This window comes from Rhinopithecus bieti, unplaced genomic scaffold (genome assembly GCF_001698545.2).
Source record: "Rhinopithecus bieti isolate Rb0 unplaced genomic scaffold, ASM169854v2 scaffold_11252, whole genome shotgun sequence".
NCBI lineage: Eukaryota > Metazoa > Chordata > Mammalia > Primates > Cercopithecidae > Rhinopithecus > Rhinopithecus bieti.
In genome coordinates, this window is record NW_016806895.1 from 1,631,406 (window position 1) to 1,659,308 (window position 27,903).

General features: G+C 40.7%; 1 protein-coding gene across 5 annotated transcripts in view; it reads left to right on the forward strand.

The window, feature by feature from the left end:
* Nucleotides 1-27,903, forward strand: part of RAD51B (RAD51 paralog B) — a 777,158-nt gene that overhangs the window by 586,752 nt on the left and 162,503 nt on the right. For all 5 annotated transcript variants that reach the window (XM_017878607.1, XM_017878608.1, XM_017878609.1 and 2 more), the window contains one exon: nucleotides 10,879-10,982. In XM_017878607.1, coding sequence (XP_017734096.1) covers nucleotides 10,879-10,982 — 104 coding nt within the window. The remainder of the gene's footprint in view (nucleotides 1-10,878; nucleotides 10,983-27,903) is intronic.

Sequence of the window (27,903 nt, forward strand, 5' to 3'; positions counted from 1 at the left end):
TGCTAGTATTTACTTAAGGGTAATATGTGTTTTCTGTAATGAGTGAATTTATTTTTAATTAAAAACTTATTTGCAAAGGGTCAAGAGATTTAACTACAAGTCATGATTCAGGATTTTTTTTTTTTTTTTTTTTTAGACGGAGTCTTGCTCTGTCACCCAGGCTGGAGTGCAGTGGCCGGATCTCCGCTCACTGCAAGCTCCGCCTCCTGGGTTTACGCCATTCTCCTGCCTCAGCCTCCCGAGTAGCTGGGACTACAGGCGCCTGCCACCTCGCCCGGCTAGTTTTTTGTATTTTAGTAGAGACGGGGTTTCACCGTATTAGCCAGGATGGTCTCGATCTCCTGATCTCATGATCCGCCCGTCTCGGCCTCCCAAAGTGCTGGGATTACAGGCTTGAGCCACTGCGCCCGGCCGATTCAGGATTTTTTGTTTGTTTGTTTTCCTTAAGTAGAAGGTAGCAAGAGGAAAGCTGTATTATTGGAGAAAAGGTCCAGGGGCATGGCCTCCTGGAGAATGTTGGGAGTTGAGCTGATGGGAGGAGATTGCTTCTTTTTATTCAGACAATCTGGTTCTGTTCTTCTTATGCCTACTATTGTTTTCCTAGCCATCTTTGAGACCTTGATGATCGACACTACAGACACAGCAGAGAAGCCTAGTACAGCATCCCCTACTTCCAGACTGAAGCTCTTCTTATAAAGTGAGCATTCTCACTGTGATTCTGGACAGTTCCTACGTGGTATCTCTGTAGGATAACATATGTCTTGGTTTTCTCAGAGCAAGCTCAGTTTATCTCTGTTATCCCAGTATAACTATTAAAATGTCCCCATTTCATTTTCAAAAACGTCCTGGTTGGATGAGAACTTAAAGTATTTTGTTAAGACTCTGGGAAACTGAAGGTATTTTCTCCCTATCCATGAGCCAGTGGAGTTGTTGACTGATTTGTGCATACCAGTCTCTAGCCTAGTGGATGGCTCACCCCCGCTTCTACCCTACCTTGTGCTATGGAGGATCCATCCCTAACTCTTGCATTCCAGAGGTTCTGATTGCCTCACTTCTTCCTGTCTTCTGCTTCACATTTCTTACCTTTCTCAGTAACGAGTTTTACTGCGACTTGGATCAGCGTAGGTATGTTGTGCAAGTAAAGCCTCTGGACTGCATTCACTCCTTTCACCTCCAGCCAAGAGACATCAGAAATGAAATTTTCTGCTTTACTAAAATGAAGCAGCCCATTCTTTACAAGCCAAATGCCTTCCTCGGTGGGTAAATGGTATTTGGTATTTGCTCTATGTTGAAGCAGTTATTACATAGTTTTATGCCTCAGATCCTGTATTTATAAATCTGAAAGACAACTAATAGCTTTAAAGTATTTTGAGAATCTCAAAGCTTAGAAGATTATAAATAACAAAAGATATATTTTTTCTTATCTAAAATGATAGCAAAAATACTGTGGTTGCTTACTTAATAGATAGCGTGTGGTCCCTGAGCCATTGCAGCTGATGGGTTTTTTCCAGTGCTCTATTTATAGAGCTAGGTCAGAAATATCACTTCCGTTGGAACCTGACCTATAGACCATTGTCAATTTTAGAGACCCAAGGAAGTAGAATGCACCCTAAATACAGCTGGTTCACAGATTCAGTTAGTGAACCACAAGCCCCCAAGGAAATTAATTTTGCTGGAGGATAAATGTCTGAGCCTATCCCAGTCTCTTTTCTTTGACACCTTTGTCCTGTGGTCTCACAGAGCTTGTAGGTCATCTTGAATCTTTATTCTAAAATTAGCCCTATTATAGGCAGTTTCCCTACTTTCATAACTTACTCATCCTCTTCACCTTTTGTTGCTGAAATTCTGCATTGGGTGGAACAAGAACTGATGACCTGCCAAGAGAGGTAACCAAGATTCTCAGTCCCTTCCCCAGTTCAAATGGATGATCCAATAAAGAACCATGCTCAGCAAGTGCCAGGGGCCTAGTTTTAAACAGGAAAAGCTGAATTGAATAGATGATAACCTCCTTCTGATCCCTAATCTCGCACTCAGACTCCCGTCTTTAAGCTTTGTTACTATGAAGTTGTGTTTGCTGGGACTTGGCCACTGGTCAGCACGGGTTTACCCATCATAAAGTCTTACTAAGTAGGGTAGACTAAGAAAATCTCTAGTCTGGAGAGAAATCTGCTATCAGCAAAAAAACCCATGCCTGTGCTGTCTTCAAGCATAAACGGGTGCTGGATAGGGCACGTTGATTCAAAGACAGCGCATGGAGTGGAGCATTCTCAAACTTCCTGGAACAAGTGAGGTTCTCAGTGAGGAACTCAGCCACATCATCAAAATATCAAAGACTCAAAGTTTTTTAATAAGGCAGGAAATTTTAAGGTCATTCACCCCTTCTTGTCATGGATGAGGAAACTGAGGCTTAGCAAGGTTAGGTAACTGCTCATTACCGAGGCCTACTCTGAGATTCTTTGTTACACTACTCTCCTTCTCCCACCTGTTCTCATCAAAAGCCCAGATGGAGTCAGAAATAGAACTGCAGGGTCCTGCCTCCTAGCCAGCAGCTGGCCACAAGCTATCATGCATTACATGGAATGTGCTTCAGGACATGAGGACAAGAGCTAAGAAGGAGAATGCAGTTCCAGTGGTAACATACCATCTTCTTTCCTGGATTTATTTCAATCCTGAAAACATTTGTAGGTATTGTTGTTCCTTTGTTTTTTTTAAATTTCCTATTTCTACTCTAAATAAATGGGCTTTCATCTGCAGGGGCTGGAGGGACCAAATATCCAGAATATCCAGTCCACTAAGGCCATGAACTTTTCCTTCCCCTCTGTTCCTATTCTGGGAATCATTGCTTTGTTTTTTTGACTTTTTTTTTTAAACATGGAAAAGCATTCTTTTAAAGTTGACCCTTTTGCTACAGGGCAAATGCTTTTCTGTTATGCACTAGAGATTCAGTTTGATCTCCTAGAAATGCTTAGCACAGGAGTCATAAATTGAAATGTTTTCAGAGAAGGAGCTTTCTCATTAAGAGCTTTCCAACAAGCCCCTTCTAAATACTGACACGGGTTGGTACCAGAAGCCCATCACCTTTTTGGAAATCAAGGCTACATAGCAACCTGGTTATCCTCCTCCAGTCTGACTGCACGAGGGCTACACCCCATGTATACAGAGCAGAGAGACAGCTCCTTGCCTTGTGAGAAATTCGTCTTCATAACCAACTCCCACACCAAATGAGTAAGGAATTGGATCCAAAAGATAGTCATGAAAGATATTGCAGAATCCAAATCATGTGTTGTAACCACTTTACAACTAAGATTTACTATCTTGCCTCATTGTTAACAGAATAAAAAATGCAGGAGATAATGATTAAACTTCTTTCCTCCGTAGAATTTCGTCTTCAGTGTTTGATCATCATTGTTCCTGTCACTTATACATATCAAGTATCTTCATCTAAGGGTCACCAAGAACCTCTGGTTGCCTGGAGGCCAGAATTATTATTCACATTTTACAGATGGGTTAGCAGTCACAGAAAGAGAACATGCTTTGACTTACCTAAAAGAGTCTCTGAGAGAGTGGAGAATGAATGTTCCCACAGTCTTTTATAGAGAGCCCTGACTTCAGTGTGAATAAATTAGATTTGCTCTATGTAGCTTACACAGAGACTTCTACAGGCTCAATCCCATAACAATGAAAATCCTCAAAAATGAAAATATTTTCAAAGCTCAGTTCACGTATTTGATTTTTGTATTTGTATTGGAATTAACCAAATTCCAGACAATGAAGTTATACTGCTTTGGCAGGTCTAAATATCACAATCATCAAAAGGAGAGAGAGGGAGCAAGCACCTCAATTTTAGAACTTCCTCTTAAAGTGAACATAGAGAAAGTTCACTTATCTGTTTCCTAACCAATTAGGTCATCTAGCAGGAAATCACCTTTTCTTAAAAGCTAGTAGGCAGATTCCTCCTACTTTAAATTTCCCATCAACAGCATTAACAATCATTTATGCTAGCCCTCTCACAGGAATGCTTGAAAGTCAAAAGACATAAGAGACCACGAAGTTTTCTGGTTTAAAATAAGGTCACAACTTTGTAGTAACTTACAGTTTCCCTGCCTCCCTCTCTCAAGTGATCCTATCAATTCTATCACCCTTCAATTGCTTTCCTATACTTGAGGCCCTGTTAAGTGAACTATCTTTCCTATCCTTACCAGATTTTTAATTCTACAACCAGAGAGGGTCAGTTCCAGGCCACCCGACTGTGTGAATCCAGCTGCTGGGCTAGTTGAGTGAAATTAAGTAACTTGCTGAGCTAGAGGATATGCTGTCTTTCTGGAAACCCCTTGCCCTGGGTTATCACTGTACATCAGAACAGAGGAAGCCGAGTATGGAGCCTGAGTGACATGCAGAGCTCAGATGAGTGATAAGATCCTCATGACACACTTCCATCAGTGTCCTCCCGGAGGTGGGCCTTTGAGCTCTCAAGGCCCTTGTGGGCTGGCAGAATAACACAGTATTTGACATGAGAGACATGATAAGCCCAAAGAAAGCTAATTGGAGTAGTGGTTAAGACTCAGTTGGCTCGGTTTCGAACCCTGGCTGTGTCAGTAACTAACCATGTGAACTGGAGTGACTTCGTTTCTCATAGCCTCATTCTGTCAATAGGGATGTTAATATTACTCACCTCATAGAATTGTTGTAAGGATCAAAAAAGATGTAACTAAGATACGAAGCTCAACAAGATTTAAGCTTACATAATGCCTAGAACATAGTACCTTAAAAAATATTGCCTTTCCACTTTGGCCAACATAGTGAGACCCTGTCTCTACAAAAAAAAAATAAAAATAAGTTAGCCAGTCGTGGTGGCATGTGCCTGTGGTCCCAGCTACTTGGTAGGCTGAGGTGGGAGGATTGCTTGAGCATGGGAATTCAAGGTTACAGTGAGCTATGATCAAACTGCTGCATTCTAGCCTGGGCAACAAGGGAGGCCCTGTGTCAAAAAAAAAATTTTTTTTTTAATTGCCTTTCATTATCATTAACTTTCAAGGCCTTGCCGTTATTACTTTTATGGTGGATTAATGTTTGTAAGCGCTCCTAAAATACAAATGGATATTTTGAAGTCTATAGTAGACTACAGTCAAGCTTGCTCACTCAGGGTTTCCTTTGGAAACTTTTCTGTGGTCATCTGTACTCATGGCCCTTACTTAAGACTTGGGTTTACCTGTCCAGAAAACAACCAAATACATGGGTACTTTTTTATACTATTCTTATTGGTTTAGCAACGTGGAGTCCTTTAAATAGTTGCTCCTGGCCCAAATGTGGCTCCAATCTCTGAAGACATCCTGTGTCTTCCTTTAGACCTGAGAAACTCCTATAGTTTATCACCAAAAAAGAAAATGTTTGAGCGCTTAACTAGCAACTCCTAATTACTCACATGTAGCTTTTTCTTGACACACTTTAGAGTTCAGCCTCCCTTCATCCCATCACTTAGCAGGCATCTAAGCAACTAACTTTTAGAGTTTACTTGAAAAATGTGAACCTATTAATTTTAGCTAAGCAAGATAGAATTAAGGATGTAAACCTGCTGCCAAAACAAGGATATAATATGATTCAAAATTTAGTGGAAAAACGTTTTAATTAGTCACTTAGTCAATGTTTATAAGCATGCTCTGTGGCTCAGACCTTGTGTTAAGTTAACTCAGGCATGCTGACATATATCAGACGTGGGTTTGGCCTCTTTGTAATATATAGTCATATGTCACTTAACAATGGAGATGGGTTCTGAGAAATGCATCATTAAGCAATTTTGACATTGTGTGAACATTCTAGAATGTATTTACACAAACTAAGATGGTATAGCCTACTACAAACCCAGGATATATGGTATAGCCCATTGCTCCTAGTCTACAGACCCATTCAGCATGTTGCTGTACTGAATACTAAAGGCAATCGGAACACAATAGTAAGTATTTGTGTATCTAAACACATCTAAACAGAAAAGGTACAATAAAAATGGTGAAAGGATTAAAAACGATACACCTGTGTAGGGCACTTACTATGACTGGAGCTTATAGGACTGGAGTTGCTCTGGGTCTGTTGGTGAGTGCACCTCGTGATGAGCGAACGTGAAGCCCTAGGACACTGCTGTACACCACTGTAGACTTCATAAACCCCATATCCTTAGGCTACATTCATTGATGGAGGCATTTTTCTTTCTTTAGTAATAACCTTTGATTACTATCACTTTTTTACTTTATTAATTTTTTAATTTTTTTAACTTTTTGATCTTGTAATAACATAACTGAAATATAAACATTGCATAGCTGTTCAAAACATTTTCTTTATATCCTTATTCTATAAGCTTGTTTCTGTTTTGAGATTTTTTTTTTTACCTTTTTAAATTTTTTGGTAAAAATTAAGACACAGACACACACATTAGCCTAGGACTACACAGGATCAATATTATCAATATCACTGTCTTTCACCCCCACATCTTGTCTCACTGGAAAGTCTTCAGGGGCAATAACTGAAGTATAAAACTGTCATCTCCTATGATAACAATGCCTTCTTCTGCAATACCTCTTGAAGGATCTGCCTGAAGCTGTTTTACAGTTAACTTTCAAAAATAAGTAGAATATACTCTAAAATCATGATTAAAAGTATAGTAAATACACTAACAGTATAGTAAATACATAAACTACATAAAAGTATATATAGTAAATACATAAATATAGATACAATAAAAAATATAGTAAATACATAAAAGTATAGTAGCTACATAACTGGTTTTTATATTTACTAAACTGGTTATTATAAGTAGAATAGACTCTAAAATATTGATAAAAAGTATAGTAAATACATATACTCTAGTAAGATCAAGTATTATGTACTATACATAGTTGTAAGTGCTGTACTTTTATACAGCTGATATCACAGTAGGTTTATTTACCAATCATCACCACAAGCATGCGAGTATGCATTGTGCTATGATGTTACCAGTGCTGTGACATCACTAGGTGATAGGAATTTATCAGCTGCATGATAATGTGATGGGGCCACTGTCATATTTGCAGTCTGTCATTTGCTGAAACATCATTATGCAGAGCATGACTCTGTATTAAAGATGATAAGAAAAACACACAAATAATATACCACAGGTAGAAAATGATTATAATGTGAGACAGTAAAATAAAGTATTATAGAAGTTTACAGGAGGAAGACATTATTTCTGTGAAGATTAGAGAAATTGGCACATAGAAAGTAGCATTGAAGGCAGAGTAGATTTGGGACATGTGAACATAGGGGGGTTCCAGATGAGGGAGGGGCATGGGAAATAAGTGATTAAGTAGGAACACAGATGTGGGAAATGGAGCAGGGGGAAGAAGTCTGGAAGGACAGGTGGGCACAGGGTAGAAAGTCCTTGAATGCCAGTGTTAGGAATTTAGAATTCTCTGAAGGCACTTGGGAGCCACTGAAAGTTTTTGAGCATGATGGTTGTAACTGGGAGGGTGGTATGCTTAGGTGTGTGCTTGGAGGAGGTTAATCAAGTAGTAAAATAGAGGATGGCTTTAATAGGGAGAAAGTGACAGCAGCATGGACAACAGGCAACTAAAGCAGTCACACCAGGTGAAAGCTAATGTGGGTCTAAGGATGAGTTAGGGGGAATGGAGAGTTAGGAATGGATCTAAGGGTGAGGTAGGAGAAATGAATGGATGGATATAGGTAGGATTTTACAGTTAAATCAGTAACACCTCTCAATTCATTGCAAGTGAGAAGAAGCGGGAGAGAAGGAAACATTTTAAAAATGGAGCTGAGGTTTTAAACCAGATTAACTGGAGGGTCAAAGGAAGGAACAGAGATGGAGGAGTAGATTTATATGGGAAAATATGAGCTTGCTTCGATGATACTGAATTTGCAGTGCTAAAATTTATGATGTAGGCTTGCAGTTCTTGTGGTTAAAAATGGAAGACAAGTGTTGAGACAAGCCAAAGGTTGAGACAAAGGCATAGAAACCATCCACTTTGTCGAACGGACTCTCATCCTTTTCAAAGTGGAGCCATGCCATGTAGAGCAGACACTGCAGGCTTGATGGGAATGAGGCATACCTGGCTCAAAAACATGTTTATTTGTGTGTTTTTAGAAGTATACGTATTAAACCAACATTTTAAAATCAGGAAATTATACTTAAAGCATTGATTTCTGGCTTCCGTTTTAAAATCAAAATTGCACTTTGATGTTAGCACAATTAAAAAATCATATCGCTATGATTTTTAAAAATCAAAAGATATGATTGTAAAAGTTTTTTTACAATTTTAAAATAAATAAATAAATAAATAAGATGTGACTAACTATGAACTCACATTACCACATGACAACAACAGCTAGAGCTGAACAGAGACTGCTCCCTTGAGATCCTGGATGAATTCTCAAACTCACCACAGTACTCACCACTTCCCCTCATCTCCTAAGGCTTTAATTGAAAGTCAGTTACTAAATCTATAGAGAAAAAGAAAAAATAGGTTAATGGTTGCCAAGAGCTGGAGGTAGGCAGGGAATGGGGTGTTGGGGACTGGTGGCCAGTGGGTGTGGGATTTCTTTTTAGGGGGATGAAATGTTCTACAGTTAATGGTGGTGATGGCTGAACATCTCTGTGAATATAGCAAAAGCCACCTGAAATCGGAGGATGTATGATAGCAAATTATCTCAATAGAGCTGTTTTTCTAAATGCAAATGTAGTTGCTATTGCCCTTGCAGTGTTGGTTTTCTTATAGTAGAACATATTTTTCTATAAGTCTATTTCTATCAAAAGGGGAAAGTAAAAGTCCAGACTGAGAGGGTTGTGAATTTCAAGAAAAATGGTAAAGACTGTATCTCTTAGTGTGGGTAAAGAATTTCAACATGTTAATATGCAAGCACCTGGCCTCTTTACTAATGTACATTATTTTCCTGGACACTGAAAGCATTTGGTATTAGACAAGAAAAAATGTGGTCATGCCCCACTCCCTAAGGTCCACCCACAACTAAGAAGAAAGAGAAAACAAAGGCAGAGAAAGGAAAGGAGTAATCAACATGGTAAAAGGAGAAGCAGAAGAGGCCAGTAGATTGGATGCCAAGGAAGGGGGAAGCTTTATCAACTGCTGACAAGAGGTCGAGGAGGATGAGGCCAGGGAAGTCAGGAGATCATGGGAGACCATCCAGTGAGGGGGCTGAGAGAGGTGAAGCCAGAGAGAGATGCAGAGGCAGCTGACAAAGTGCTCAGAGTGCATTGTTCAGGAGACAGTATTTAATCTCAGGCATGAAGGACTACTGAAGGCGTTTTAAGTAGGGGAATGATGTGATCAGATTGAAACAATCTAGATTATTTGTTTTCACATTAATTTGTGCATATTTTGAACTGTGTGCATGATGAACTGAGGTTACCCCAAATTTTATTCTTTCTTACACTGAATTCTCCTTCAATCTGATATCCCCAGGCTTGTTGAGACCTTGGTTATTGATTTCCATCTCATTCATTCCTGTTCCTGCTTGAACCAGGAAATATATATATATGATTGGTGTTATCTGACCCAGGGGTTCTCAACTTCAGCACTGCTATATTTTGGGCTGGATAATTATTTGTTGTAGGATGCTGTCCTATGCATTATAAAATGGTTAGCAGCATCACCAGCCTCTACCATCTAGATGCCAGTAACACTGCGAACACTTTAAACCACCCTCCAGCCAAGAACCACTGAACTACATTTGTCTATTGTAGCATTTGGGCCCAGGTGCTTAAGGCCATGTGCAGTTAGTAGACCACCCTGGAAGGTGTCTGCCCTGGAAACAAAAGACCAATTCCTACTCCACACTGAGGCGTACAAATCAGATGATGTAGTAAGAGGGCAACAGATGACACACTCAAGACCTCATTTTGTTTTAACTAATTCAGTGGACTTCAACCTGTATGTATTCTCCTCATAGAAAAAAGATCGTATCTGGAGGCTACAAGGCACACTAAATGTCCAACTGTGCCCTCCTCCTAAGGTTAGGATTCCTGTCATGGCCCAGGGCCAAAGTGGGTTCAGAAGAGCCCTCAGGCACAGAGCACAGGGGTTCAGAGGAGGCCATGGGATGTGCTAGACGTGATAGTGGGAGCTGGCTTCTATACAGCAGGACTTGTTGGCTTGCCTTCAAGGGGGAAGGAGGAGGTAGGGAGCAGAAAGGTTTTTCTCATGGTGATGTCAAGAAGGGTCAGCAAAGCTTTGGAGATGTAAGATGCAACTTGGAGGAGGCTAGGAACTCAGATAGAGTTTACTTCAGACCCTCCTCCTTATAGGAAAGTCTTAGAAGGTAAAGGAAAGGAATGTTTTTATTGGAATAGGGATGTCTAAAACAGATGAAATTTTGAGATCTTCCAGATTCCTTTTTTGGGTGTGTGTATACAAGGGGTGGGAGGACAAGGGAATTTTATATGTATATGCCACCATTTCTATATTGATGAGGAAAATTGAGTTAAGACTCTTGTCAAGCTAAAAATGTCTAACAACTCTATTAAACTATTTCATAACTGTTTCTTATTCTGTGGAGCAGCATTATGCCTTTGATATTGAATGGCTAGATTTACTAGTAGCAATGGCTCTGAGCTGTCTTGCAATGCAACCTCTTTTTGATATATAACTCTGTTATTATTTGGCCCAGTGGTGGTCACTTTCACCCAGGCTGAAGGAAACCCCTGCTGGTTTGTTGTCTCATGTTCCTTAACCCCTGTCCTACTTCACTAATTCCTCAAGTTCTGTGGTAATGAACTGAGCCTCCAAGTGCTCTCTGGGCAATGAGTAATGTCTGAACTTCATGTGAAATGCCATGTCAAGAAAGGGCATCTGAAAGCATGCTTTTACCATTTGATTTCAGGCACTTCTGGATCCAGCTGTGTGATAGCCGCACTAGGAAATACCTGGAGTCACAGTGTGAATACCCGGCTGATCCTCCAGTACCTTGATTCAGAGAGAAGACAGGTGAGTGCTTTGACAGTATTCTCTGACTATGAAGGTTGGGGAATGAGATGTACTGAGCAATCTGAGCATCTTCTGAAAATGCTGGCCACATTGTCTGTCCTGGGCCAGCACTGGCTAGTAGGGCATAAAGAAACCAGCATTTCTGCTTGTCCCAACAGCAGTTATAATAAAGTGGGGAAACAAGTCATACACAGGAAAAAATGTAAGAATTGATTCCCACAAAGTCAGCATTTCTCTAATATTTGTAAGTGACCAAGGACCACGTCTCTAAAGGTATCCAATTCTCTATCTCTAAATGATAATTTCACTTAGAATGTATTTGTTGAGGATTAGATAATTTGCATGTGAATTAAATAATGATGATGCTTTTTCTTGGAGTATGTGTACTTTGAAAATCTTAGGCCAGCAGATGCTGCCAAGTGGATAAACTACTCCCCAGATAATAGGTACTTTTGCATTAATGCATACGCCTGTAGTGTAAAGTACTGAATGATGCTAGAAAGACCTCCAAATGGTTGATCACCGTCTCAGAGTTCCCTATTTGTGGTTTCTGTACTGGCCAAAAGTGAGAATCCTTCCCTTACATCCAGAAAGTTTACCTTCTACCTCCTTTTAAGTCTTCTCTCTTCGTTCTTCATTCCAAAGAAAAGGACACTACTATCTGACCTCTTTGGTAAAGCTTTGGTAAAATGTTTCACAATAAAAAAAGTCTTTTTCCTGATGACTAACCTCAATTTTATCCTGCTGTGTGACCAGATTCAATCTAGTTTCTCCTAAAAGCAGGAGGAAGAAGAAGATGGGTGATTATTTTGATTTTTTGGATAGGACAGAATTCAGAAGCCAGATTTACCCACCTTGCTAAATATATATCAAATCCAGGCTATTTAGATACAGAGGCATGAAATGTCACACTGGTGATCCTTTCTGGAGAAAATGGCAGAAAAGGTGTTGTTGCCTTTACCTGCATTAGGTAAACTGGCTCTTTTTCAAGGAAGCATGAATCATCAAAAACAGGCGTCAGCTATTGCCTGTTCTAGACATAATTTTCCAAATGCCCTTGGTTATAAACCAGAGAATTCTTCTTGATTTGCCTTGGACTATGTAAATAATATTCCAGCTTGGTGATCAAGTCAGCCATGCCAGAGAAGATAGAGCTGCTTGTTTCTATTCAGGGAAACATTCTTGAGTTTTCAGGCCCTGGACTACTCATTACCTCAATGGTACCTTTTCCCTGATGAGTCTGGTATCCTAGGTTCTGAAGCTATTATTTCTCTTTTTAGTGGAACACATTCCAAAATATTCCTGGAGAATCTAATGGCCTTTGGTAGTAAATCATGTTAAATAGCTGTGTTGCACTTTTCAGTGATATCATTAAGGATTGTCAAACACGCCTATGTAAACTTTATCAGAGGAAGCAAAATTCCTCGTGAATCAGTGTTGACTCATTCATTTTCATGGATCCTTGATCCCACTCCTTGAAAACTTGTAGTTTGTCTCTGCTTTAGATTTTAGATTTTAGAAGCCATTCTTACTGTTACACACGGAGTTTATGACTTCGTCTGTTATATATGGTGTCATGAATTCAAGGCTCCCAAATCCTAGTTTTACTAATTCCAGTTAGAATTTATAAGTGAATAAAGAAGTCAGAGCCATATTTTACTTTTTCTTTTGTTTTAATAAATTAACCAGTCAGTGTCAACAGGAAGTAGCTGGTAGGACAAATGCTATTTTTTTATGTCTCTTTGGTGACTGGAGGATGTTGGTGGCTCTTGGCTTTTGGCTGACAGGGTCAAATGCAGGCCAGTGGTCATAAGGAGGAGAACCAGGAGCAAAGTGTGGATGGATCAGTGACAGTTCATCAACTCACATCCCATTAGATGGGTCAGTCATGTTATCTTAATTTACGAAAGATAATGTTACCATCATTACTAAGCAATAAGATGCCTTGGAATCATGTTTTCAAACAATAATCAGAAATTAATGTAAAACATGGCCAGTGTTAAAATGGCCAACCCAGGCAAAGAACATACATTTCATTAATCGATAGAAATATGCATGCCTTTGGGGACCAGCTGTTAAACTTGTGACCTAATAACTGGAATACAGTTTGATATAGAAAACGTGTCTCTGTCTGGTGACCTTATCTTGCCTTAGCAGAGGGTGTGCTTCGTGATTCCCTGAGTCTTTCCTGTGTGTTTTTTTTTTTTATGAAAAACTGTAGAAGCCGTATGAAGCTAAGCCTTTTCTGGGACATGTGCACAAAACAGTACTTTAAAGCTAACATTTAAGGTAATTGCACCGAGTAGTACTTTCTTATAACACCATTTAGTAGCAGAATGTGCCTGGATCATTCTAGGGTAGTTAGACCTCTGGGACACCAGCCACTTAGAGAAGATAACAGGTATAGTTTTTTGATTTTTAGTGTTTTTTTTTTTCAGTGCCCAAGCAGAGGCCACTACACCCAGGGATCAAGGTTATGGGATGAGGATTATGTTTTATCCCGTTTCTATGACATTGAGCTCTACACCAGGGCTCTTGAATGTGAGGCTTAGTTTCAGATCACAGTCCTGGAAGGGGGTCAGGTCAAGCTGAGCAGACCTTCAAGCCGATTAACCCAAGAGCTGAATTGTGTCGTCCGAGGGAAGGAGTCCTCCCTGGCTGATTATTTTCTTTACACCCTGGAAACTTTGCAAAATTTTAGAACCAAGAAAGAAATCTCCTTATCAGGGCCACAAGCCAAGTTAATTCTCTTGCTTATTCTGCTTCAGTGTTTGCAAAAACTCTCTTAAGAAGCTGGAAAACATTTTCTTTTGGACTAATTTAGCTTTTTTTCCATTTGACTTTTATTTACTCTTTTCCTACTCTGCTTCAGTCCTGCCCCACCCTTTTGCAACATTTTGTTCTTACCAAAGACATGTTCTTAGAGTAGAATTAAAATGGCCTCTCCTACTTTTTGTAGTTGTTGTTGTTTTAAACCATCAAATATGTTTTGGTCTACCCTGTGCATGGCATGGGAATACAAAGAAGTAGAAGACTAGTTCCTGCCCTCGAGGTCCAAACAAACTAATACTGAGGTACTGTCACAAGGCAGTGTTTGATTTGTTGTCTAATGAGTGGTTAAAACAGTAACTGCTTTGAATCCAAAGGAAGGTAACATCATCAGAGACATACTAACTCTTTTCAGGAAAAGGTGAGACTTGAGTATTACCTTAAAATCAGTGATTCTCGGCAGGACGCAGTAGCTCATGCCTGTAATCCCAGCACTTTTGGGAGGCTGAGGTGGGTGAATCGTCTGAGATCAGGAGTTCAAGACCAGCCTGACCAACATGGTAAAACCCCATCTCTACTAAAATACAAAAAAAAAAAAAAAAAAATAGCCAGGTATGGTGGCGCATGCCTGTAGTCCCAGCTACTCAGGAGGCTGAGGTAAGGGAATCGCTTGAACCCAGGAGGCAAAGGTTATAGTGAGTAGAGATTGCACCACTGCACTCAAGCCTGGGTGACAGAGCAAGACTCTGTCTCAAAAAAAAAAAAAAAAAAAAAAAAAAAAAAAAAAAAAAANGTTGTCTAATGAGTGGTTAAAACAGTAACTGCTTTGAATCCAAAGGAAGGTAACATCATCAGAGACATACTAACTCTTTTCAGGAAAAGGTGAGACTTGAGTATTACCTTAAAATCAGTGATTCTCGGCAGGACGCAGTAGCTCATGCCTGTAATCCCAGCACTTTTGGGAGGCTGAGGTGGGTGAATCGTCTGAGATCAGGAGTTCAAGACCAGCCTGACCAACATGGTAAAACCCCATCTCTACTAAAAATACAAAAAAAAAAAAAAAAATAGCCAGGTATGGTGGCGCATGCCTGTAGTCCCAGCTACTCAGGAGGCTGAGGTAAGGGAATCGCTTGAACCCAGGAGGCAAAGGTTATAGTGAGTAGAGATTGCACCACTGCACTCAAGCCTGGGTGACAGAGCAAGACTCTGTCTCAAAAAAAAAAAAAAAAAAAAAAAAAAAAAAAAAAAAAAAAAATCAGTGGTTCTCAAACCTGGCTGCACTTAAGGCTCATCACAGGAGCATTTATACCAATGCCAGTGCCCCACCCTGACCAGTTAAATCAAAATCTCTGCCAGTAGAGCATCAGTGTTTATTTTATTTGTAAAGCTCTCCCATGTGATTCTAATGTGCAGCCAAGGTTGGGAACCTCTGCCTTAAATAATAGATAAAATTCAGATAGTCAGAAAGGGGAGGTTCTGGGGTAGAGTGAGCTGCAGCTGAAGAACAGGAGGATAGGCTGCGTGGTCAGAGAGCACAGCCTGGGTTTTGTCTTGTAATAAGAGCAGAGGGTTTGGGCGCTCATTCACTTAACAAACATTTATTTAATCACCTCTTCTCTGCTAGTCACTGTGTAACTAGATGTGCTGGAGATTCAAAAAAATAAAGAAAAAAAAAACAGGTAAGAGATGGTTGATACCCTCTGGTTGTTCACAGTCTACTTGTGGAAACAGATAAGCATGCAAACCGGACTTGCAGTAAGAGCACAGTGAATGAAGTAAGTGTAGAGGAGATGGGGGGTCCTGCCACTAAGGAAGGTTCTGTAGCGATTAATGAGGCAGAGCATACAGAGAGGAGTGGAGGGTTGGAAAAGCTAGAGTAAGGCTAGTTATACTTGAAAGAAGGAAGAGAAAACTCGATAAAACATTCACATTTATACAATTTCTCCTCAAATCCTCATGAAGTCTGGTCTGACAAACCACAAATGGGATTATATAAATTTTCAAGTGCCCTAGAAGGAGTAATGAAGTAAATGAATCCTGACTAAGCCTCACACCCCTTGATGAAATAAATATTATGACTCTCTTATTTCAACAAATTGGAAAGAGGTCTTTTTTTCATATAGGAGGTTTATTTAAACGAACTTTCTAATAATATTTTCATTTCTATTTAGGAGGCACCCTGAAATTATGGGACGCTTGAGGGGCAAGCCTAAATACCTAGTAAATTGTTGACAGAACCAATATCACTCAAGCTGCTGATCCACACGTGAATCTGTAGGCTTTTCTCAAAGTCCCAGTTTTGCATCTTAGAAGTATTGCATCTTGGAAGTATTGCTTTGCATATTGCAAATATTCAGAGTTTCCTTTCTGGTGATAGGATTCTCCGTGTCCATTTTATATTTTCAAAGACTCAAATATCATCGCAGTGAAGACTTCCCTGACACCAGCTGTGATCCGTCCCTCTTCCCTCTGGCCCACACTTGCACCTGGCCCTTGTCTCTATTCTTAGACTTCTGAGCCCTGAATTATGAGCCCCTTGAGGTCTGTGACTGAATTTATCTGCATACCCTCAAATGTAAGGGCAGTGCTTGACACTTATACAGTAGATACATTTATTTTGAAAGACAGAGAGAAAGCAAGAAAAAGAAACACGCTCCATGTAGCTACTTGTGAACCCAGTCTGAAGGACGAAGGACTGCTTATTTAGAATCATTCTTCCGTATAGAAATTGAGTTTTACAGTTTAACCATTCCTTTAAAATGTTAGCAATTGTTGGTTTAAAAGGTTAGCATCAAACCTCGACAATTATAAGCACATACCTAAATAGAAATACTGTAATAGTACTGAACATAGGAATACTTTTTGTAGAACCAGCCTGCTGGAGTCTATGGGAGGATGGGAGTCAGGCTTCCCTTGGAATCTTATGGGATGGCCTTTGTGTAAGCAAGCCAGAACCCTAAACACAGACCCAGGCTGAGGGAGAGAAGGGTTCTGCAGCTGCTTTCAGGGACCAGATAGCATGAGGACTTTGGTGTGAGGCTAGGAAATCTTTGTTGCTATCTTCTACAAGTCTTAACTTCTCCTCTCTGTGGTTGGACAGGCTTAATGCAAGACTGAATAACTAAAGAAAGTTGATACATTCTTTTCCCAGATAAGCCGAAGGGTAGATTTGGGGCAGCATGTCAGGCTTATATTCATATTCACCCGAAGAAAGATATTGAGGATGATGTTTTACCTGATGTAAGTCATAGTTGTGTATCTCCCTACTCCTAGATTCCTCCTAAGAAGGATTCAGGCTTAGTTGCCCTAACTCAAAAGGAACCTCTCTCCCTTGGTAGCATGGGTCCCGGTCATTGTATTTGTTCTCTTGTTTTCTACTCCAGCTCATCTGCTGTTTCTAGGCAAGGAGAATTATGTGAGTATGTGTGTGTGTGACTAGATTCTGCCAGAGGAGAAGTTCGGCTGTGCTGCAGGGGTAGGCAAAAACTTTTTAAGCATAAATATCTGCAGAAATAGCAAAGGGAACATAAAATCCAGTCAGGTACATTGTCTTGGGTGTAAATGTCCCCTCCCTTTCCAGAGCTGCTCAAGTGTGAAATCCAAGCCCCTGCCCACACTCTTCCAACAGAAGTGCTCTAACAGGTATTGAGTGGATTGGGGAAATGAATAAAAGGGGAACCCAGAATGGTGACGTTAAAAGAATCCCTTTTTTTCAGGCAATGTATTGGCAGTAGGCACTAGGCAAATGTATTAAAATTTGAGGCAATCCTACAGAAAGTGTGCGGTCCCAGTGAATGAATACAGCGAGGTGCTACTCACAGTACAGGGACTGAGAAAGGGCAACACACTGAGAAAGGGCCCTGAAAGTCAGGGACCCAAGTGGACATCTCCTATTTCCATCTTCACCTTTGAGACAAGAATACCTGTATCTTTCCTACGACCTGCAAACAAACAAACAAGCAAACCGTGGGGATCCCTTTGAAAAAAGTCAGTATATCCAAGAAATCACTATTTCTGAATGGGCTCAAGTAGAGAGAACTTTCTCTTCAGAGGGTTCCATTGGAAATTGCCAGCGGAAAATACACGGGTACAGTGACTCCCACGCTACATATGGAGGGTTGCCTTTCCCATGCTTTGCCCACGATAGACCATGTACCTTTGCTGAGGCGGAGAGTCGGTCTTTCCTAGGAGATTTTGAGCCAAATAAAATAAAAACAAAACAAGGGTGAGAGAACCACCATGATGTTTTAAACATCATTTTTTTATCGAATAGAGTTATCAAATTAACTGTTACCACCATTTCAAAAAGGTAAAGGCACTTTAACACCAAAAAGTAGAAAGGACATATCTAGAAGAAAGAATACATGTATTAACCATATTTAAACTGAAAACACTTCTTTTTATGGCAGACTTTAGCATATGTCATTACTTCTCTCTTTGAGGCGCATGAGCTCCGACCATCATGGGGACAAATGACTGGTCCTCTTACAGAGCATGTCCATGGTTTACCCTTTAATGAGCCACTCATTTCACTAGCATTTTATCACCTCTGTTATTCTCCTCCAGCTCTGACTTATTTTATTTTTATATACTGTTTGTCTGGTACCAAATCCCCTTGTGCAATGACCCTCCCTGCTCTTACTTGCTAAGTAAACTAGGCCAAATACCTGGGTAAGAGATTTCTAGAGAAATCTGAGCAGTTGCAGGAAGTGGAAGAGACACAGGGCTTTGGAACCAAATGGAAGACCCTGTTGTCTGGCTTGGGAAGAAAAATATTTTCAGTTGGAAAACAACATGGGAAACAGCTATGAGATCTCTTGGACAAGGTGCTGCCCTGAAAGTCAAGGACCTTGAAATTTATTTGGCTCATTTGAGAATGAAGATTGGACAGGATGTTGTATTTTAGCCCTAGCTGGTTAGCTGTGAGTGAGAAGAAAATGAGCAACCTCATTGGCTAGGGAAAGGAAAAAGGAAAAAAGGGTTCAATACCTGCCTAAATTATGAACTGATTTACAAATAAATCAGCACTTTCACTAGAACAAAAAGCATTTAGAGTATGACAGTGCCCATCTGAGATAAAGTCCAGAGAACATCTTCTCCAGTGAGTCTCAAGTACGGTGAATTTAAAAATCCCGGGTGTTTGTGAACGATAAAGATCCCAGGCCCCATCCCCAGTGCTGGATCCAGCGAGGGTGGTGGCAAGCCTGGGATCTGCGGTTTATAGCAAAAGCACTTTGGGTGATTCTTACATGGTGTTCTTCAGTCTCATACTCCATTCTAGCCCCTTTGTTTTACAGATGGCAGTAAGCAATTGATATTAACTGATTTATTCAGGGTCACACAACTAGTAAGTAGCAGAAATGGAGCAGAAATTCAATTCTTTCAATTCTGAATGTGTTGCTATTTTCACTTTACTCTGGCGACTTTTAGTAGAAAGATTCTAGGCAAAAAAGTCCCCAGACCCAATCAAATTATTGGGTTCGCAGGTGATATGTTTATATCTCTCATGACTTTCAGTGGTTCGTAAAGAAATCCTAAAGAACTGTGCAGGAAAAAAAAATTTAAGCACCATCTCACCCCACATTGCAATCAATGACAAGATAAAAGTCATCTTTTAAATTCTTGAGCCCAAATATGAATATGTGACTTTTTCAAGTTAAACTTCATGGTGAGCATGAACTCCTCAGTCAAGTGACTTTCCTTATAGACAACATCCTGGCACAAGGCTAGCTATGCTACCGCTCTCATACAGATGGCCATTTGTGCTCACGGACGGCCCCCCTTAAATCCTGGCTTCCTAGTCCCCATCTTCATAGACTAAAGGTGTGCAATGGGAGAAGCAACTTTGTCTGATCTTACGAGCATGGGAGAAGCTTTTGGTTATCACATTTTGAGTCAATCAATCTTTATTTTGAAAAAGCAGGGCAGGATAGAGGGAGGAAGAGAGGCTGAGGGCAGGCAGCAGCCTGTGTGGAACCCATTTCCTGCCATCCCAGGGTCCCATAGTTGTAATGGACAGCATCCTTGCTTGGTTCCTTTGCACCAGGTGATACTAATTTAAATTCCTCTTTATTTTCTAGTGATGCAAGGGAGTTTGCCTTTACTGAGTACCTATGAGTTTGCAGGGATCATTTTTGACCCTTTGTGTTTTATTTCCATCAATTCCTCCAATAACCCTTCAGCATGGATCTGATCATCTCTATTTTTACAAATAGAGGAACTTAGCTAATAACATAAGTAACTCGTATTCAGTGATAGCATCAATATTTGAAACCAAGTTTGTATAGTTCCAGACCTTCAGTTCTTTTTCCTGTACCATGTTCTCTGAGATGTCAGGTAGTGGTTGTATTACCGGAAAGGGATCCCCATCCAGACCCCAAGAGAGGGTTCTTGGACCTCATGCAAGAAAGAATTTGGGGTGAGTCCATAAAGAGTCTACTTTGTGCCAGAGTTCATAGAGTAAAGTGAAAGCAAGTTTATTAAGAAAGTAAAGGAATGAAGTATGGCTACTCCATGGCAGAGCAACCCCAAGAGCTGCTGGTTCGCTGTTTTTATGGGTTTTTTTTATTATATGCTAAACAAGAGGTGGATTATTCATGAGTTTTCCTGTAAAGAGGTGGGCAATTCCCAGAACTGAGGTTCTTCCCCTTTTTAGACCATATACGGTAACTTCCTGATGTTGTCATGGCATTTGTAAACTGTCACTATGTTGGTGGGAGTGTCTTTTAACATGCTAATGCATTATTATTAGCATATAATGAGCAGTGAGGACACCAGAGATCACGTTCATTGTCATCTTGGATTTGGTGGGCTTTGGCCAACTTCTTTACCACCAACCTGCTTTATCAGCAAGGTCTTTGTGACCTGTATCTTGTTCTGACCTCCTATCTCATCCTGTGACTTGGAATGCCTAACCTCCTGGGAATACAGACCAATAGGTCTCAGCCTTATTTTTCCAGCTCATTTTCAACATGGAGTCGCTCTGGTTCAAACGCCTCTGACAGTTGTCACTGTTTTAATTTAGGAATAAAATGAGATTCTGGAAAAGGAGGCCTTGACTTGGTGATGATTCTGCTGGGTTGCAATGAATGGTCTTTATTATCTTCCTCTCTGACTTTTTCCGAACAATGATTAGACCTAGAATGTCATTTGGTTTACCTGTAAAACTTACTGAGTTATATATTAGAATAGCACCTCCCACCCTGGGGCAGGAATATGAAAGCAAGGAGATGAGGAGCTTCTTCTTGCTTTTTTTCTCTTGCTGTAGGCATTATTTGGCTTTGAAATACTCCTGGCATATGCCTGTGATTCTGAAATGCCCCTTCCTCTGCCTGTGTATATGAGATTTGAAAGCTTGTCACCCATGTGGCCAAAGCAGGGCCAGCCTAGAGCATTGGTCTTCTGGCTGCTGTTGCTGGGGGAGTATCCCTGCTGTGAGATGCTACTCCACCTGTGCCTGTGGCCTCTGCTTCTCTCCTGGGGCAGCTGTGGCTGGGAGGTGCACAGCATGGTACAATGCTAGTTTTCATTTCAAGTCCTTTCTTGATGTCACTGATGGGTGCCATGAGTGGAGTGGGGGGGCCTCAGGCCTTTCCAAATTCTTAATAGCTTATAAAATTAGGAGTAGAGGAGGCTGGGTGCAGTGGCTCACACCTGTAATCCCAACACTTTGGGAGACCGAGGTGGGTAGATCATGAGGTCAGGAGTTCGAGCCCAGCCTGGCCAAGATGGTGAAACCCCATCTCTACTAAAAATACAAAAATGAGCTGGGTGTGGTGGCGAACGCCTGTAATCCCAGCTACTCGGGAGGCTGAGGCAGGGAACTGCTTGAACCTAGGAGGTGGAAGTTGCAGTGAGCTGAGATCACAGCACTGCACTATAGCTTGGGTGACAGGGCGAGACTCCGTCTCAAAAAAAAAAAAAAAAAAAAAATAGGGGTAGAGGAATGGGAAACAGACGAAAGGTTGACATTGTGGAGGTTTGAGGAGAAATGGATCAAATAAGTCTCTAGCATTCTGTTTGAATTTATGTTAGTCTGATTATGTTACCATAACATTTTATGATATGCTGCACATTATCTGATGGGTGATTAAATTTCAAATGTAATACAGATCATTGAGCTTTCCTGATTTCTGCCACTGAAAATAATTTGGAGTTTTCAGTTACTGCAAAGTTGACATAGTCACTTACTCCTTCCTTCCCTTAATCTTCACCTTACCTTGTTGTTCCCTCCCTACCCCCAAGCTTCCCTGGATTTTTAAATAAGCCAGTGGCTCCTGGCAACTGTCTTAGAATGCTTGAAGCCAAGGTTTTTTTTTTTACCGAGAGTCTCTTTCTGGAAGTTTCTCTTTTTACCTTGGCAGAGCGTAAGAGTTCTTGCATCTCAGACAAAGACTGTGTGTGCTTGACTGTTGGACTCTCATTTTATTGTTACCAAAGGGACCATGATTTTGAGAACACCTTTGGACAGCCCAGCTCCCATGGTTGTATCCCACTGCCCATTTTCTGAATCCTCAACTCAGAATTGGCAATAAAAGATTGAGCTGGGATTATGATCTGTGATTCTCTAACAGAATTCTCTGAGTGTCAAACTCCAGAAAGAGGCACATCTTTTACAAACCTTAGAGAATTAGAGCTGAGGCACTGGTATGTCTGGGAGGGATTGAAAACAATCCACCCAAAGCCCCAGCGGCCCTGGCTCTCTGGTTGCTTTGCTGAGTCTATTCATCCATTTATTGAGAGTCTACTTTGTGTCAATTATTCTGCTGAGTGCTTTGTGGACATTTTCTTTTTCAAGCCTCACAACAACTCTGTGAGGTGGGTATTACTAGATATACTTTACAGTTGGAGCACATTGAATATAGAGTTTGAAAATTTTGCTCTAAATCACATGGCTTCTAAGGGGCAAAGCCAGAACTTTCCTTTTCCTTTGCCTCTCCCTCCCCCATCCATACATACACTCCCTCTTTTACATCCCTAGGTTCTTAACCTTTATTCTACATCGAGTACCATGTTCATGTAAGATTATTCGTGCATGTTACTTGGAATTAATTGCAGAATAATTTTTTTTCAACCCCTGTGGTGTGGTCACCTTCAGTGCTTATACTTGGTGGAATACCCCTTCAAAGAGTGGAATGATCCATTGCCTCGAGAGAGCTTTTTCAATCTCCGTTTAGTAATGATTAGTTATTTCCTTATAACCGTGTGGCTCTGTGTGACAACAGAACACTTTTCAGGAAGAATGAACTCTACAGGACATGGTCTTCTGAATCTCACCATTCAATCAAGGGAAGTTCTGGCTCTTCCTCTCTGTTCCAAGTACTAGCCTTTCCAGCCAGTGCCTTTTCTGTGCTCTGGGTTTGGCTTCAATGTTCTATCATTTATTGTGAAAGAAGAAAGAGAAGTCTCTGTGGCATCTTGCCCACAATGGGGACGGACCTGTGCTCATCTCTGTCCTCCAGTGAGAACCTAAGGGTCCAGGAGGTATAGTGGTGCATCCCATAGATACCTCCCTTCCCTCATTTATAATGATATCTATTTCTTCATTTTTTTCCTTGCCAAGTCATTTTTCCACACAGTAATCCATTTCACGGTTTATCTTTAAATCCTTTCTCAGTTGTCTATTCTTCTCTGAAAGTATTATCCCAGCATCCTTATGAAGATTCCGTCAATGTCTAGTAAAATGGGAAAACCCTCTAGTAGTACTATGTTTTGTTTTTGTTTGTTTGCTTGTTTTGTTTTGTTTTTACTGGTGTCTCTTTATAATAAAAAGATTTGGTGGCTCCAGCATGGCTTCTAACCCTTCAACAGCTGTGCCTATACCAACCTGTTCTCTCTTATTTGTAACTATTTATACAGTGTTCTCTCCAGATATACTGTTCCATACTGACCTGCATTGGAATGTTAGGCTCTTCTTTGTGACTGATCTCTCTTTCCTACTTGTGACTCCATTCTGACACTAGCTTTGCCTTTTTATATCATCCTCCCTGCTTTTCTCATGTAGATTTGCTCAAAGATTCCCATGACTCCAAGATCCCTGTAACTGGCTCTGCTGAGTCTGTCAGCATTTGATCCCTTTGACTTGAGGAGGCCAGTCCTTCTCAGGAACCACCTGTAATCTCTTTTTTTCCTTAGAGACAGGGTCTTGCTGTGTTGCCCAGGCTGGAGTACAGTGGCATGATCATAGCTCACTGCAGCCTTGAACTCCTGAGTTCAAGCAATTCTTCCACCTTAACCTCCCAAGTAGCTGGGACTACAAGCACATAACACCCACCTGGCTATTTTTTAAATTTTATGTAGAGACGGGGTCTTGCTATGTTGCCCAGACTGGGCTTGAACTCCTGGTTTCATGCAATCCTCCTGCCTCAGTCATCCAAAGGGCTGAGATTACAGGCATGAGCCACAGCACCTGGCCTATACCTATAATCTCAGTTTGAATTAAACAGTAGTCTCTAGGACCCTTCTGTGTAGGGAATCTTGTTACATGTTGTGGTTGTTCAAAGGCCAACTATTTTCAGAGAAAACCCACTGAGATAAGTTGGATGAGTGACTGCCATAGCAGTCACTATGACACCTTGGTCACTTTTTTTCATATCCTAATAATCTAGTATTTTTCCTCAAGAAAAGGTGTATACTGTGGTTTGAATGTGTCCCCAGAAAAGCATATGTTAAGTAGTAGTTTACTTAATGGCCATTGTAAACTATTAAAAGGTAGGACCTTTAAGAGGCGATCAGCCCATAAGGTCCCTGCTCTCATGAATGGATTAATGCCATTAACAAGAGAAGTGAGTTTGTTATTGCAGGAGTAGGTTCTTTATAAGAACACAAGTTCAGTCCCCATTTGTCTGTCTGTCACCCTCTCTTTGCCCTTCCACCATGCAATGATGCAGCAAGAAGGCCCTCACCAGATGCTGGCCCCTTGATTTTGGACTTCTCAGCCTCCAGAACTGTACAAAATAAATTGCTGTTCATTGTAAATTAGCTAGTCTGTGGTATTCGGTTATAGCAAGACAAAATGGACTAAGATAGAAAATTGGTACAAGGAGTGTGGTGGTTGTTATAATAAATACCTGAAAATATGGAAGTGGCTTTGGTACTGGGTGATGGGTAAAGACTGGAAGAATTTGGAGTAGCAGGCTAACAAAAGCCTAGATTGCTATAAATGGAGCATTAACAGTAATTCTGGAGGACTCGGAAGAAGAGAATCTGAAACTTCTTAGAGATTACATAAATGATTGTGATCAGAATGTTAGTAGAAATATAGACAGTAAAGGCCACTCTTTTTTTTTTTTTTTTTTTTTTTTTTTCCTTTTTTTTTTGTGACGGAGTTTCACTCTTGTTGCCTGGGCTGGAGTGCAATGGCACAATCTCGGCTCACCGCAACCTCCGCCTCCCAGGCTCAAGTGATTCTCCCACCTCAGCCTCCCAAGTAGCTGGGATTATAGGCACCTGCCACCACACCTGGCTAATTTTGTATTTTTTTTTTTAGTAGAGAAGGGGTTTCTCTATGTTGGTCAGGCTTGTTTAGAACTCCCGACCTCAGATGATCCGCCCACCTTGGCCTCCCAAAGTGTTAGGATTACAGGCGTGAGCCACGCACCCGGCCCAGTAAAGGCCATTGTGATGAGGGATCAGTTAGAAAAGATGCATATCTTATTAGAAACTGAAGTAAAGGCCATGATTGTTATGAAGTGACAAACAACTTGGTTGAATTGCATCCATGCCTTGAAGCTTTATGAAAAGCAGAATTTAAGAGCAATGAACTAGGACATCTGGTAGAAGAAATTTTAAAACAAAACATTGAAGAACCTGTGTGGCTTCTTTTAACTGCATACAGTAAAATGAGAGAATAGAGAAATAATTTAAAGATGGAATCTATAATTAAAAGGGATCTGAAGGATTCTCGGCCTGGTTGTGTGGCGGAGAAAAAAAGAGAGCATTTTCGGGAGAGGCAATGTGTGGCTAAGCAACCATTTGAGAAGCAGATTAGTATCAATAGAAGAAAGCCAGATGCTGTTCATCACAGCAATGGGAGAATGACCCTGAGGGGATTTTGGAGATTTTTGAGGCTTCCCCTCCCATCACAATCCCAGAGCTCTAGGAGGGCAGACGGTTTCCAGGGACAGACCCAGAGTACCATCCACAGGCTGACTTTCCAGGGCCATCTCAGGACTCTGCCTTCTGCATCCCAGAGGAGCATTTCTCTGCCACCCAGTCATAGCTCAAGCAGGCCCAGGTGTGACTCATGTTGCCACTCTAGAGGGCACAAGTAGTAAGCCTTGGTGGTGCCCACATAGTGCTAATTCTGCAGGCAAGCAGAATGTATGAGCTCTTAGGCCATGGGAGCCTCCACCTAGATTTCAAAGGATATACTGGATAGCCTGGGCACCCAGGCAGAAACTTATCACAGGGGCAGAGCTATGGCAGAGAGCCCCAACTAGGGCAATGCTCACTGGAACTGTGGGCTTGCAGCTGCCACAGAGAGTCCCCTCTACACCTAGTATAGCTGTCATGGCAGAGTCACCTGAGACTCCAGAACTGCAGAGCAACCAATGGGCAGCCCCAGCCTTGGACAGCTGCAGGAGCAAGACTAACCCATAAGAGCTGCTGTGAAGGCTGAGACTAGCAAAGCCAAGGGGTTGGAGCTTCCCAAGGTCTTCTGGGTACAACCCCTGCCCTAGTTTGTACGGAAGGTAGAAATGGAGTAAAAGGAGGTTATTCTGGAGCCTTATTTGAGGTTGTTTTCCCTGTTGTGTTTTGGACTAACTTAGGATCCGTTACTCCTTTCTTCTTTTTTATTTCTCCCTTTTGGAATGGGAATGTCTGTCCTAAGTCTTTCCTATCATTGTATTTTGGAGGCACATAATTTGTTTAATTTTATAGGCTCACAACTAACGGGGAATTTGTTTTAGGATGTATCATGCCTTGAGTATCACTCATAAATGATTTAGATGAGACTGTGGACTTTGGACTTTTAAGTTGATGCTAGAATGAGTTAACACTTTGGGGCTATTGGGATGGAATAAATGTATTTGTATGTGAGAAGGACATGAATGTGGGGGGCTGGGGCCGGAATGCTATGGTTTGAACATGTCCCAAAAAATACATGTGTTGGAAACTTAATGACCATTGTGATAGTATTAAGAGGTGGGATCTTTAAGAATTGATTTAGGCCATAAGAGCTCATCTGTCATGAATAGATTAATGCTGTTATTGTGAAAGTGAGTTTGTTATCACGGGAGTGAGTTCCTTATAAAAATTTGAGTTTGGCCCCCTTTTGTCTCTCCTTCACCTTCTCTTTGCCCTTCCACCATGGGATGATGCAGCAAAAAGGTCATGGCAAGATGATGGCTTCTCAGTCTTGGATTTTCCAGCATACAGGACTATGAGAAATAAATTTCTGTTCATTATAAATTACCCAGTCTGTGGTATTCAGTTATAGCAGCACAAAATGGACTAAGACAGTATGTATTACAGCTTAAAATCTTTAGTAATAAATCTTCTAGAGACTGTAATTGTAATAATAATCCTTTGTGTGTACTCTAGCCACAGACACAATCCTCTTCTAACTCTTCCAATTTTTTTTGCGTTTAAAATTTTTTTTAATTTTTATTTTTTATTGTGATAAGACCACTTAACACGAGATCTACCCTTTTGACAAACAGTCTAAGAACACAATACCGTATTAACTGTATGCACATTGTCATACAGCAGATGTCTGGAACTTATTCACATTGCGTAACTGAAACAGTGTATCCACTGAAAGAAAACTCCCGATTTTCCACTTCTCCCAATCCCTGGAAATGATCATTCTACTCTGTTTCTATCTTTTTGACTATTTTAGACACCTCACAAGTGGACTCATATGATATTTGTTTTTCTATGACTGGCTTATGTCACTTAGCATAATGTCCCCCAGGTTCATCCATGTTGCATATGGCAGGATTTTCTTGTTTTTTAAGGTTGAAAAATATTCCATTTTATATATCTACCACATTTTCTTTATCATTTATTTGTTGATACACCTTTAGATTGTTTCCATTCCTTGGCTATTGTAAATAATGCTACAAGGAACGTGGGCATGCAGATATCTCTTTGGGATAAGTTTACAATTTTTTTTTTTTTTTTTTTTTTTTTTTTTTTTTTTTTTTTT